General features: G+C 46.3%; 1 protein-coding gene across 1 annotated transcript in view; it reads right to left on the bottom strand.

Annotated features, from left to right (window-relative positions):
* Window positions 1–11,675, bottom strand: part of ENTPD3 (ectonucleoside triphosphate diphosphohydrolase 3) — a 32,751-nt gene extending 21,076 nt beyond the window's left edge. Inside the window, exons 1-2 of the mRNA XM_055557797.1 lie at window positions 11,636–11,675; window positions 7,459–7,586 (exon numbers count right to left, since the gene is read on the bottom strand). Of these exons, the coding sequence (XP_055413772.1) occupies window positions 7,459–7,586; window positions 11,636–11,675 (168 nt within the window). The remainder of the gene's footprint in view (window positions 1–7,458; window positions 7,587–11,635) is intronic.
* Window positions 11,676–13,565: the final 1,890 nt, after the last annotated feature.

Below are 13,565 nucleotides of genomic sequence, written 5' to 3'. Positions count from 1 at the left end.
CCACCTGGGTCTCAGGAGGAAAATGAATCGTCAGTCACCTGCTACTGTTTCTTGTCCAAACTTCCAGGACTATCTGCCTGGGAATAAGCATAGGAAACCATGGTAGGAAGTACTTAAGGAGGAAAAAACCAAAATACGAAAGATTGTTGATATATCATCTCACTCTGGTGACTCATGTGTGGAAAAATGGACAGGAGGGTATTGCCAGCCATCTCACCCAGCTTGAGGCAGTTACCAGAGAGCTTTGCTTGAAGGTGTGGCCCAGCCCAGGCCCTGGACCAGACCTGCCCAGAACACAGCATGCAGTAGCAGCCAAGGGGCACAGGAATGAGTTATGCTGACCTAGGTCAGTATCTGGTTGGGCTGGAGTCAGCCCAGGGCATCAGAGGCTTCTGGGTGGCAGCTTTTCCCCAATTCCTCTGCCACTGAGTTAGCCTAGCCTGTCTCAGAGAGGAAGATGACTTTGGGTTCTGGAGGCAGGTCAAATCGGATGGATTCCTACTTTTCTGATATTGTGTAAGAGACCTAACCTCTCTGGATTCCATCATCTTCAGACAACTTCCTTTTGGAAGTAAACAGGAGACCATCTGCCTGATGCTTACTGGCTGTTCAATAAATACAAGCTACATAGAAAAACCAGTAAGCAAAATAAATAAAATTACAAAGCAAGAAAAAGAGGAAAGAAAAGTGAATAACACTCCTCAAACCCAACTACTGTTTTAACACCTTGTTATATATCTTTTCCAATGGTCTTCTGTGCATACAACTACATATACACCTATGCTTCATATGTTTTTAAATCAACACAGAATTATACTACACAGAAGCTTCTCCAATGCTCTTTTCTTACTAAAACAGTATATCAAGAACATCTCTCCCTATCAGTAAAAATACTGACATCATGATTTTTAAGACATTAATCACATTGACTGTGAGACATACAGTAATTCATTTAACCAATCCCCTGATTCTAAACTCTGCCATGAACACTTGCTTCATTTGAAATAGGAGCAAATAAAAAACTGTTACTCCAGCTCCTCCATTCTATTAAGATTGAGAACACCCTGTGTACACTGGTATTTGAACTTGAACAGCCTCTTCAACTGGGCTCTTCAGTCTGATGACGCGTGTTGCTTGGGATCCTGACATGACACCCCTCTATGGCGAACAAGGGAGGCATTGTTCACAATCTGTTCCAGGCAGAGGCTCCCCATGAGGTTAAAGCACAGGTTGAAATGGAAGGAAATCAGGCACTCCAGAGGTCTGAGCCTCTGTGTCAGTGCTTGCTTTCCTTCCCTCTGCTGCCAACCTGCTCCCTACCCCTCCACCGGCCCCTCCAGGCCAGGTACGGATAGGAGCGCGAGCATAAGAAGGCAGCCGCTCCAGAGGATACCACACTGTCTACCCCCAAATCTTCTTTATTCCAACCCTTCATGAAGAACGCTTAGGGTTCCTGGGCCAAGATCAGAAAGAAAGAAGAATGTCCATTTTCATTTGTAACTCCAGAAAAATGGGATTTAGTTTTCACCACAGTGGGTGCCGCCAGAGACTTTGCTCTGAGATTTGCAGGAGAAGTGGCAGCCCCTTGGGTACCTGCCGATGTACTGACAGCAGCCTTGAGGCCCAGGGCTACTTCTCACTCATACAATCCACCCCCACCCCACCATCTTTCACTGGCATTTTTAAAAGTGGAAAAATTGGTCTTCAACCAGTTTTCAGAGTTCATCTGCCTAGATCAGTGCAACTCAGTGTGGTTCCATGGAGGAAGGTGTAAGAGGAGAATGAATTTCATTCAGTTCAATGAAGTGGGTGATGTTTGGGTGAAAAGCAGCAAGTCACCCTCTGTTTAATGCACTGTCAGAAAAAAAAAAACATGGCCTGATGCAGAACTGAAGACACACTCAGTAGGTCAACCGAAAAGAAACAGTCTTCCATATTAACCCATGGTCATGGACTGTGTGAGCTTCTAGGAAAAGCAAAAGCAAAGATCACATGATCAGCTTTCTTAGGTGTGTTTATCATCATCATCATCATTACTCTTACTATAATAATAAGAATAGGGATAGTAATAAACATTTGCTGAACCCTTATAATATGTCAGGCAGTGCAGAAAGGGCCTTAGTGTCGCATTTATAAGGCAGGTGTTATCATCATCCCCACTTGACAGATGGGAAAACTGAGGCTCACAGAGGTAAATAATTAGCCAAGGTCACAGACTTGGGATCAAGCTGGGGTCTGATTCTCAAACCTGTACCCATAGCCCCTGTACTTCCCTGAGTTCCAAGAAAAACAAGTCTTTTTTAAAATGTATTTCTAATTGAAGGATAATTGCTTTACAATATTGTATTGGTTTCTGCCATACATCAGCATGAATCACCCATAGGTATATATATATATATATATATATATATATATCTCCTATCCCTCTTGAACCTCCTTCCCACCTCCCACCCCATCCCACCTCTCTAGGTTGTCACAGAGCCCCAGTTTGAGTTCCCTGAGTCATATAGCCAATTCCTGCTGGCTATCTACTTTACCTATGGTAATGTATATGTTTCCATGCTGCTCTCTCCATTTGTCCCACCCTCTCCTTCCCACTCTGTGCTCACAAATCTGTTCTCTATGTCTGCGTCTCCATTGCTGCCCTGCAAATAGGTTCATCAGTACCGTCTTTCTAGATTCCATAGAGATGCATTAATATATGATATTTGTTGAAGAAAAACAAGTCTTAACAGGGTGACTGATTAGTAAGAAGGTGCCTGGTATGGTATGGCAGACTTTGTTCAGACAAAAGACCCTTGAAAGCAAACTCTTAGTTAAGTGGTGTGCAGATCTGGGTGGAGAGGAGAATGACCAATGTGAATAAGGAGCCAGGGCTTTCTAGAAAGGAAGAAACCAATTACCCAACTCTTGTTTTCCAAGAGGTAAACCAGGGTGGGCCACAGGGCATCTGATACCCAGGCTGACGACTGAGAATGGATGAGGGTTAGAAGGAAATGGTTTTAACACAGCCCGGTCCAGTTGTTGTGCTTTGGAGAGTTGTGTGACCCAACCTGGGCTCTGATGTGACCTGAGCAGGTCGTGGCAGAAAAGCAGTGTCCCTGAAACCTGGGACTCTGCATGCCCTTCTTCAACAGTGACACCATGTGGGTGCAAGCAGCAGTGGCAGTGACACTGGGATATTGATCAGATGGGACTGAGAGGCTTCAGGGCTTCTAAGCAACTGTGACAGGGTTGGGAGGGTAAAGCCTCAAGAGGCAGATATCAGACTTAATGATAATAAAGTGGCAGGGTAGGTGAAAAACAAAGGCAACGTTGTCATGTTTCTTCCTCAGGCTGATAGAGCAGGTCAAACCAGTAACAATGATAAAGGGACTGGGGATATTTCCCTCACTGCCTAAGTTTTAATAGTTCCACTGTAGGAAATCAGTCCTGAGTGTTCATTGGAAGGACTGATGTTGAAGCTGAAACTCCAGTACTTTGGCCACCTGATGCGAAGAGATGACTCATTTGAAAAGACCCTGATGCTGGGAAAGATTGAAGGCAGGAGGAGAAGGGGACGACAGAGGAAGAGATGGTTGGATGGCATCACCGACATAATGGACATGAGTTTGGGTGAACTCTGGGAGTTGGTGATGGACAGGGAGGCCTGGCATGCTGCAGTCCATGGGGTCGCAAAAAGTTGACATGACTGAGCAACTGAACTGAACTGAACGGAACACTTAGATAAAACAAGGTCAGGTGGGCCAACATTGGATTTAATAGCCAGATATCTTGACCTCTCATATGGGTCTTGAGGAACATTCCAGGGCCCCCTATATAGGCAGACCACCATGGAGCTGGCCCCTCAGAACCACCAGCTGCACACAAAGGCAAGATAAGGCAAGGTATGAAAACACAGACAATGAAAAATTTATATGTTTTTTCATTTTTTTTTTTATATTCACTGCCTCCACCTCCACACTGCCCTTCCCACCCCCAGCACACATTGCACAACAGAAGGACAGGTCTCTGGACAGCCTGAGAAAAGCTGCATGTGAAGGGCCCCCTTCCAGGCTGTCATTCCACTCGACTTCAGCTGGCCCACAACATCTGTCTTTTCTCACACCTAACTCTCTCAGTGAAACAGGATGAGCCCCTGAGCCAATATTCCGATGTCATACAAGTCATTCTCCTACAGCTGGGGCTGAAGAAATTAAAAATCCCCTCTCTGAACTGTGTCTGCTAATGAGGATATACATACCGATCCTTCCAAACTCTTGCCTAAGGCCTTTGTTCTCTGCTTTTTTCTTCCTTCTATGCCAATTATGTTACTTCTAATCTGTGTAATCGCAGGAAGCTATTTGCCCTTTCTGTTCCTCTGTTTTCTCGTTTTCAAAGTTGGAATGAAAATAATCTACCTACAGGGTGACAGTCACTGATGGTTCCCTCACCCCTGTGATGTCCACTTATGTATGCACTTTCTTTTTTTTTTTTAATGTATGCACTTTCTACCTGCCTGAAGGCTGTCTCCTTGGCCCAGCCTACCTAAGCTCACACTATGCCAGAAATACTAGAGAGCTTATGTCCCCCAGGGAGCAGCCCGCAACCGATGACTAATGGAAGCTGGTGTGTAAATACGCCCTGGACTCGGATGACCGAGGCAGGTGTTCTGCATGCCCGGGACAGATTTCATCCCTGAGGTGAGTTCTGCACTGGCTCCCAGGGCAGTCCCAGATGCCCACAGTGGTAACCTCTGGGTATCAGCCCCTCCACTGGGACAGAAGCCCCTTCCCTTCTGTCTCACTTCCACCCCCCACAGTGCTTCCTGGGGTCACCCCCAGATGACTGTCTTGCACAGGCATCTTTGACTAGGGAAACCCCTCTGAACAGTGGAACTAAACATGGTCTCCTTCAACAGCACCCTCCCTCCAGACTGCTCGGAGACCCACTTTTCTCTACCCAGTTTACTCTTCAGGTCTTCTAATTCCTCCATGTCCCTCCAGTTTGAACTTACCTCTCATCTCCCCAAACTGTCTTAACCAGCCTATCCCTCGCATTTGAAGGGCCCAAGGGACACTTTTTTATAAAGGAAGACTTCTGCCCTGTCCTGCCCTCCGGCGCCCCCACCTGTCTTCTTCTCATCCACAGGCAAATCCACAGTGTGAACAGCCTCATGCACCTGTATGTTGACTGTAGAAGGTGGGCTAGCTCAGACTGTACACTCTGCCCATGCTCTGTCTACTCTCCCTGCAAGCAGCTGCCCCTTTGCCACCCCTCAGATCAGTGGCGAGGTCTGCTCTCAGGGGAAGGCCCACACAGACCCTGGGTTCTAGGGTCCCCAGCATGTTCTAGAAGGGGAAGCATGGCTCTTGGTGGGCACATTCCCTTGTCCCATAGAGAGGTGTACCTGGAGTGCAGCTAGAGCTGGTTCCTTTGATTTATGGGGTCCAGGGGCGGTACTGGGCTTCCCAGGTGGCATTAGTGGTAAAGAACCTGCCTGCCAATGCAGGAGATGTGAGAGACATGGGTTCAATCTCTGGGTTGGGAAGATCCCCTGAAGGAGGAAATGGAACCCCTCTCCAGTATTCTTGCCTGGGAAATCCCATGGACAGAGGAGCCTGGCGGGGTATGGCCCATAGGGTGGCAGGGTCAGACACGACTAAAGTGACTGAGCACACACGTTCAGGGTGGCACTAGGGTCTAAGAATGGTTCCTTGCCCCCCAGGTCGCTCCTGCAATTCAGTACCTTCCTGTCTCTGTGCCCATCCTCCCTTCCTGTGCAAAGGAGGACATGTTTTCCTATCAGAGGCCAGTATCTCCTCCTGGGCTCCCTGTTCAGAACCTAGGATCAAGGAACAGTTGGAAGTAAATGAAGAGAGCCCTGGCGGTGGCAAAGGAGTGTTCAGGTTTCAGTTCTGGTCCCACCATCCACTGAGCAAAATGGTGGTGACAGGGTTTGTCCATCTTCCATAGCTGGCACAAGATTTCAGTGAGATAATTCAGGGAAAAATGCTCACTCAACTGACTAGCAATTTACAAAGAGTAAGGAGATGGTATTTCCTCTAGTTGCACTCCTGATTTTATACAGTTTATAGAAGAAGGCAGTGCCTGGAGCTTGGGAAAACAGCTTCTCTAGGCCTTAGCTAATGTCTTTGGACAGCCAGATAATTTGTTTTCCTCTCACCACTGGACAGCTGCATGAGGCTTTTCTTTTTCTTTTTTATTCATGTTATCCATGGGAGGCTGAGATTCTTAAGTAAAATATAAAAGAACAAAGTTCCATTATCTAGAAAAGATTTTAGGAAATTCTCTGGCAGTCCAGTGGTTAGGACTCAGCATTCTTACTGCTGGGACCCTGGGTTGGAGCCCTAGCTGGGGAATTAAGATCCCACAAGCTTCTTTTTGCAGCCAGAAAAAATTTAATTAATTAATTTAAAGGCAGACAGAAAGAAAGAAACAGATTTTCCTCTACTCCTTTAGCAAAGTGGACTCTGGATGGTAGATCAAACTCAACCACAGAGTCAAGGCAAAAATGGTTCTTTTTATCTTTTAAAAACCTCTATATCAAATATAGCCTATGAACAGTCCCTAACAGCAGGAAGATATAGAAAAGACCCAAGGTCAAAGATAAATACTAAATGAGATTCAAATAACATGGTTCCTATGGCCCTCCATCTAAGAGTGGTTTTCATAGCTTTAAAGAGTCATAAGAAGAGAAAAAGAAAAGAAGCTATGCAATAGAGACTATAAATGGTTCTCAAAACCTGAAATATGTACTGTCTGGCTCTTTGTGGAGGAAGTTTGCTGACTTCTACTCAAAATAATTGAAGGACTCACTGATTCTCTTCACCTTTCGCTTGACAGTCCCTCAGGGGATCACCTCCTGTCACCCTGACAGCCAAGGCAGAGGGCTACATACACTTCTATCTATCAAATGGTTTTTATCGAGGGCTGACAGAGGTCTCTGGAACTTAGCATAAGGTCCTGAGTAATTTCGGTGCGGGGAGGAGTCAGAGGGACCATGGCATACTTCTAGACTCAAGAGAGGTAACGCAGCACAGATCAAGGAGACTTTCCAGGTCCTTGATTTTGTTTACCCAGGCTAGGCCAGAAGAAGAGCCTGAGTCTCCTGGTCTCCGCTTATGAGCAGGGTTGGGTCATCTGGGGAGACTGACAAACTGGTAAATCTTTGGTAGCCATCCATAATTCTTGGCAACAAAGTCTGGCTTTGGTTCCAACAGTCAGGAGTCAAAGCAAGACCACATCATCCTAGGAGAAGGTGTCACCACTATCAATCTGTCACCTCAGACACCACAAACCTAGCATGTCCAGTCTTTCTCCCTGGGCCTTACCCCACCTTTCCCTGGCTCCAGCTGAAGGTGAGGAAGGGCAAGAATTTTCTTCTAACTCATAGCTTGAGAATCATTGATGTCAGAGCCCATTTCTTCCCTTCAGTGCCAACCCCTTCACACCTACCTTTGGTCCTGGAAAAAGGACCTCCTTCTGGTGTGTCTGGATGAGTGTGATAGCCATAAGTACCACAATGCTCAAAAACAAGACCACCAAGGCGATGATGGCTGGAGTTCGGGAGAGGACCTTGAGGCCTAAAATGAGGAAACCCAGAAGACACATGAGGGGGAATCAGGAACAGGGCCCTGCCCTTCTTCGTAGAATCTCTGAATTTGGTGCTTAACTGGGTGCTTAGCTGCATGCATAAGTCACTTCCTCTGGCTTTTTTTGAGAGCCAAACATTTAGAACTACAACTGGGCTCAAATACCCATTTGAGTATCTTTCCTCCAAAGAGTGGACTAAAACAGCATTTGCAAGGAGAGTGTGCATAGTCTGCTACTGCTAAGTCACTTCAGTCGTGTCCGACTCTGTGCGACCCCATAGACGGCAGCCCACCAGGCTCCCCCGTCCTTGGGATTCTCCAGGCAAGAACACTGGAGTGGGTTGCCATTTCCTTCTCCAATGCATGAAAGTGAAAAGTGAAAGTGAAGTCGCTCAGTCGTGTCCGACTCTTAGTGACCCCATGGACTGCAGCCTACCAGGCTCCTCCGTCCATGGGATTTTCCAGGCAAAAGTACTGGAGTGGGGTGCCATTGCCTTCTCCGGTGCATAGTCTAGCTCTCTGGTATTTCCCAAAGTGTGTTATGCATATTACTGGTTGTCCCTGAGATGATTTCCAATAACATTTATTTCAATGTATATTTGAAAATTATGAGTTTTCTATTAAAGCAGGTGATATAATATTTCAATTAAAAATAATCTCAAATAAATAAGAAGACATTCGTATTGTATTTCAGATACAGTCAATGATTATAAAGTTTAGTACGTGGTGACACTGTCAAACAAACGGTAATGTGTCTGAATTCCTAAGATGTGTGAGTTCCCAGTAAGAATTCAATCTCAGTCATTTTCCCTGTGTCTATAGTAAAGACATAGACAAATGAAGAGTAACTAGACCCCAATCCACATGTTCCCTCCCAAAGGGGTCATGTAATCTCTGGTATTTATATTTTATATTTTAATCATAACATGTAAATGCAAAAGAAAAAAAAATGTAGCATATGAATTGTCTTCAACTAAATATATAGCCTCTAAGTAAAGATAATTATATAATTATATGCATTATATGATAATATATAATGTATCATAATGGATTATTTCTACTTATTAAATTTAAGCTAACATTTCCTAACTAGATGATTATGAGCAAATATTTACTTGGGTCTTAACATACCAGTGCGGGCTAATGAAAATTTCATAAATAAAGTAGCAAATATATTTATTTAAAAAAAAAAGAAAAGAAGGAAAGAAACTTTCTGAAATGATTCCATTTATGTTAAGCTCTAAAACAGGCGGGTGATAGAAATCAGAACAGTAAATGCACAGGGGTTTGGGGCAGGCACTTTCTAGGGAAATGAAAATGCTTTTATATCTAAATAGGATTGTGGGGTATATGAGTTTGTTCATTTTTCAAAATTTATAAAACTTTCCAAAGTCCTTTGGAAAAAAACTGAAAATCACAGCAAACCAGCTCCTTTAGATACAATTTCCCTTAAAAAATATTCTTATAAATTGTCTATTTTCTAAAAACATAATCCTTCCAGAAGGCGAGAATACCAAATTTAGGGACACAACTTAAGATCTATCCATTTCACTATATATGAAGGAAGTGAAAGTCACTCAGTCGTGTCAGACCCAGGTCTCCCACATTGCAGGCAGCTTCTTTACCATCTGAGCCACAAGGGAAGCCCAAGAATACTGGTGTGGGTAACCTATCCCTTTTCCAGGGGATCTTCCTGACCCAGGAATCGAACATGAGTCTCCTGCATTTACCAGCATAAAGAATCCACCTGCAAAGTAGGAGACCTGAGTTCGATCCCTGGGTCGCAAGATCCCCTGGAGGAGGGCATGGCAACCCACCCCAGTATTCTTGCCTGGGAAATCCCATGGACAGAGGAGCCTGGTGGGCTACAGTCCATGGGGTCGCAAAGAATAGGACACAACTGAGCGACTAAACCACTACCACCACCACTACCTATCACTATATATAACTTATACCTAATTTTTTTAAAGATAAAAAGACATTAAAGTAAAATATTGACTAAATAATAGTCTTGGTAGAACTATTACAGCATAAACCTAAGTGGTGACACTCAAATGGCTGAACTATGATAAACACTGGCATAACAGGAAGATCACTGAATTCAGAGAATCCAAATATGTCTCACCAATTGAGTATTTAAATTAACTAAAAGTAAATAAAATTTAAAAATTCAGTTTCTCAGTTGCACTAGCCACTTTCTGCTGCTGCTGCTGCTAAGTCATGTCAGTCGTGTCCGACTCTGTGTGACCCTATAGATGGCAGCCCACTGGGCTCTTTCTAAGTGTTCAGTAATCAAAAGTGGCTACCATATTGGACAGTGTAATTCCAGAACATTTCTACCATCACAGAAAGTTCTATTGACCAGCAGTGGGGTAGAACCTGTCCTATTCTAGAACATCTACCTTTAGATCATCATAAGCTATTCTTTACATTATTTCTAGGAGATATTTTCTTGGAAGAAAAAAAAAGAGCATGTATTTACTACCATATAGAGTTAGATTCAGCCTCAATATCCAGTCACATCACAGTGCTCATTACTTGGGGAGGTCAGTCATGCAGTGGGTCTCAATATCTCAGAAGAGCCAACTCTTAACTACCTCACCTGATTCCCCTGCAGTATAAATACTGCCACACACACATCCTGATGTCCAAGGTGCCTTAATTTTCCTGCCTTGTCACTGGGAATGAACTGGAGGGGAATTTGTCAGCATGTATCAAAATGCAAGTGTGTATACCATCTGCCTCCCAGTCCCACTTCTGGGAATTTATTCCACAGAACTGGTCCCAAGTGTGTTAAATGACTTGTCCACCATGTTACTCACTGTGGAATCGTTTGTCATAGCACCTGGAAGGAGGCCAGCCACTGTGGAGTTAACCTTCAGGGCCTCTGAAGGGGTCTTGGCTCACTTTTCTGTGATTCCAGATCAAAGGATATGACCCAGACAGAAACCATTTTATCCACAGAGGCAAATTTTTGCATCAACTGTTAAACAGTGCATATGCCAGGTCAGTTATATACAAGACAAGGTAGAAGTTTAATCTGCCAAGTTAAACTTGTCCTTTGGAAGGAATGTAACAAGTTAGTCTGCATGTGTGATGTTACAGTATATGTGTTAAACTATCAAAGTATTTTGAATACCAATTTAGGGGCACCACTAAAGAACATCTGTCCATGGGGCGGAACTGGGGGTGATACGTAAGCAGTCTCCTGACCACAGCCACGAGCCTAGCCTCCTAAGTCTTCTGCGCTTCAGCAGTTTTCAGGTAAAAAGCTGTGATTACTTTAAGCAAACCCTTGCTCCAGCAGAAAAGCCTATCGTAGACCAAAATGGACTAGACCAGGTCTCATTCATTTAGGGAACTGCAGCCTAGAGCTGTGCTGTCATTAGGGCTGGACAAACACTGTAATTACCAGGTACCTCCCAAGAGTGGAGAGGCCAGACCCTTCTAGGCTTCCACACAGAGCAACTGCAAAATGTGCTCCAGAGGCAGGCAGGACAAGCTCAGAAGTGTGTGTGTATGTGTGTGTGTGCGTGTGTGTGCAAATTCTACCCATGTGCCTGCAGTAAAAGGTGGTAACAACGCTGACCACGGGGGCGGGGGTTGGGCGCGGGGCGGGGGGAGGGGCGAGCGGAGGGGGAAGGGATGCAGTAGGCGCCAGGCCAGCAGTAACTTGGATGGAAAGAGAGGCAAGCTCCAAGTACTTTACAGGTCATCACAAAATCAACAATATTCTAAAGCAGACCTTACACACAGCTGGGTAAGGGAAACCACAAGGGCCAAATTAATGGATTATGCAAACCGGAAAAACCATTTAAGCGAAACAAGCATGCTAGTCCTGGTTTTGTGTCGCTTTGACGAAAAGAATTACTTTTATCTGTGGAATGCCGGTGGTGAAAGCCCGGTGGAGACTAAGTCTCCCACCAAAGAAGTTAAACCGTCATTTGCTGGGGACGTGGATGAAAGAGCCTGTGGGCTGAAGCTGGGATTCTTGGGTGATGTGACAAAATCATACTCGCTGCCTGCTGAGTGATACTGACCTGCTTGCTCACAAGGTTGGCGGGTCAGCACCGTGAACATCTCTCCTTCCAGCTGCAGGTGAGAGAACATAGAATGACGGCGCGAACTTGGTCCCTGACTTAAGTTCCGAAAACTTGCACCGCGTTAAAGCACAAACCCACTTCACTTTTTCCAAAGGAAAGCCTTCTGGGGGCCAGATGAACCTAGAACTTCCCAGGCAGACCCAAAGCTGGGCTTATATTCTAGAGTTATCTCTCGCCAACCCCCACCTCCCTCCATGCAAAAAGGAAGAACGGACTTGTTGAAAATTTAAATTAAATTTTTCGAAGAAGTCGAGCTTCTCCTGCAGATTTTTCCACCTGTACACACCTCCTGGGGCAGAACAAATCTTCAACCTATTATCAACATTCACAGTCTGAGGCAGGGCTGTTTTTCAAAGCACGCCAGCAAGGGAGGTTTCTTTGTGTGTTCGCGGCTTGCGAGCCCGAGGTCGCCCTTTCAAGATCCAGGACGAGTATCTGTCGCTGCTGGCTGGCGACCATTGCAAAAGGATGTCGGGACCCCGGCATCCAGCGCCCCAGGATCTAAGAGGCCCCACTCTGGACTGAATCCCCACAAGAGTCAAGGCATCCAAGCTCCCGGCGCTCCTTTGGACCCGAAGAAGCGCTCGGTTAAAGACGCGTCCACCTCTCCGGGGGCCGCATGGATCACCTCCCCACAGCCCGAGGACGTGGGGCTCGCGTACTTCTGTCCCTCCCTCCGGCCCCCTGAGGAATTCGATCCCGTTTCCTTCCCTCCCAGATTTCAGCCCCACGAAGCTTCCCACTCCTGCAGCGGCTCAGACGCGGGGTCCTCTCCTCACCTGTGCGCAGACGACAGGAGGAAGGCGACTGGCGCTGCCGCAGTGCTAGCCGGCAGCCAGAGCGCCAGGGGCTCCTGCGGAGGCGGGGCTGGGGCGGGGCGGGGCGGGGCTTCCGTGTCCTGGGCCCGCCCCCTGGTCCTGGCCAAGCACCTCTTCACCTTCCCTCTTCTAGTTCACTATCATGCGGAGTTGGGGCGGGGAGGTTTGGGAACCGCAGCGGGGCCTTGGCTCTTCACTAGCGATCCCGCCCGGGCCTACCTTGGGAAAGTGGGGCGGGGGTGATGTCTTCTACGTGCTGCCCTCTTTGATGTCAAAGCCAAGAGCCTTTTGACTTATCTGTTAGTTTCCTTCAGTATTAACCCAAGCCTCAGTAGAGGGGAATTGGGGTCAGGGCAGGGTAGAGACTAGGCACTCTGTGGGTGTGCTCTATCTTTCCGTGACGTCGAGGACACCTGTAAACACACGTAATGGTGGGGGTGAGACAGGTAAGCAGACTGGTCCCTGGGTCGCTTGGACCAGGAGAGCAAAGTAGTACAGAGTCCTTCTCTCTTGAGTGAGTGAGTGAAGTCGCTCAGTCGTGTCCGACTCTTTGCGACCCCATGGACTGTAGCCTACCAGGCTCCTCTCTGTTCATGGGATTTTCCAGGCAATAGTACTGGAATGGATTGCCATTGCCTTCTCCAGGGGATCTTCCCAACCCAGGGATCGAACCTGGGTCTCCCGCATTGTAGACAGACGCTTTACCGTCGTCGGAGCCACGAGGGAAGTCCCTCTTAGTTCAGCAGAACTGCCTTCACTATGCCCAGGGACATTCTCACTAGTTACTGAGCAATGCTCTCCCTCACTGCATTTTTATAGGCCAAAATTCAGTCCAAGCACTTCTTAGAAGAGGCCAAATAGGAAAAGTGACAAAGATGCAGCCATTCACATGCCCCAGGAGTCTGTTTTTAATGCACCAGCAGGCCACCTTGTGGCCCCTCTGAGTGACCCCAAGGACTCTTGGAATGATCCCAGCAAGATGCATAATAAGCAAGCTTCTGTTGAATCATCCCTCTTTGTGGCTCCTGAATTTTTGAAAGGAGTTGCTG

The sequence above is a fragment of the Bubalus kerabau genome, chromosome 20 (genome assembly GCF_029407905.1).
Source record: "Bubalus kerabau isolate K-KA32 ecotype Philippines breed swamp buffalo chromosome 20, PCC_UOA_SB_1v2, whole genome shotgun sequence".
Classification (NCBI taxonomy): domain Eukaryota; kingdom Metazoa; phylum Chordata; class Mammalia; order Artiodactyla; family Bovidae; genus Bubalus; species Bubalus kerabau.
Note: the sequence above shows the minus strand (reverse complement) of the source record. Positions and strands in the feature narration are given on the sequence as shown.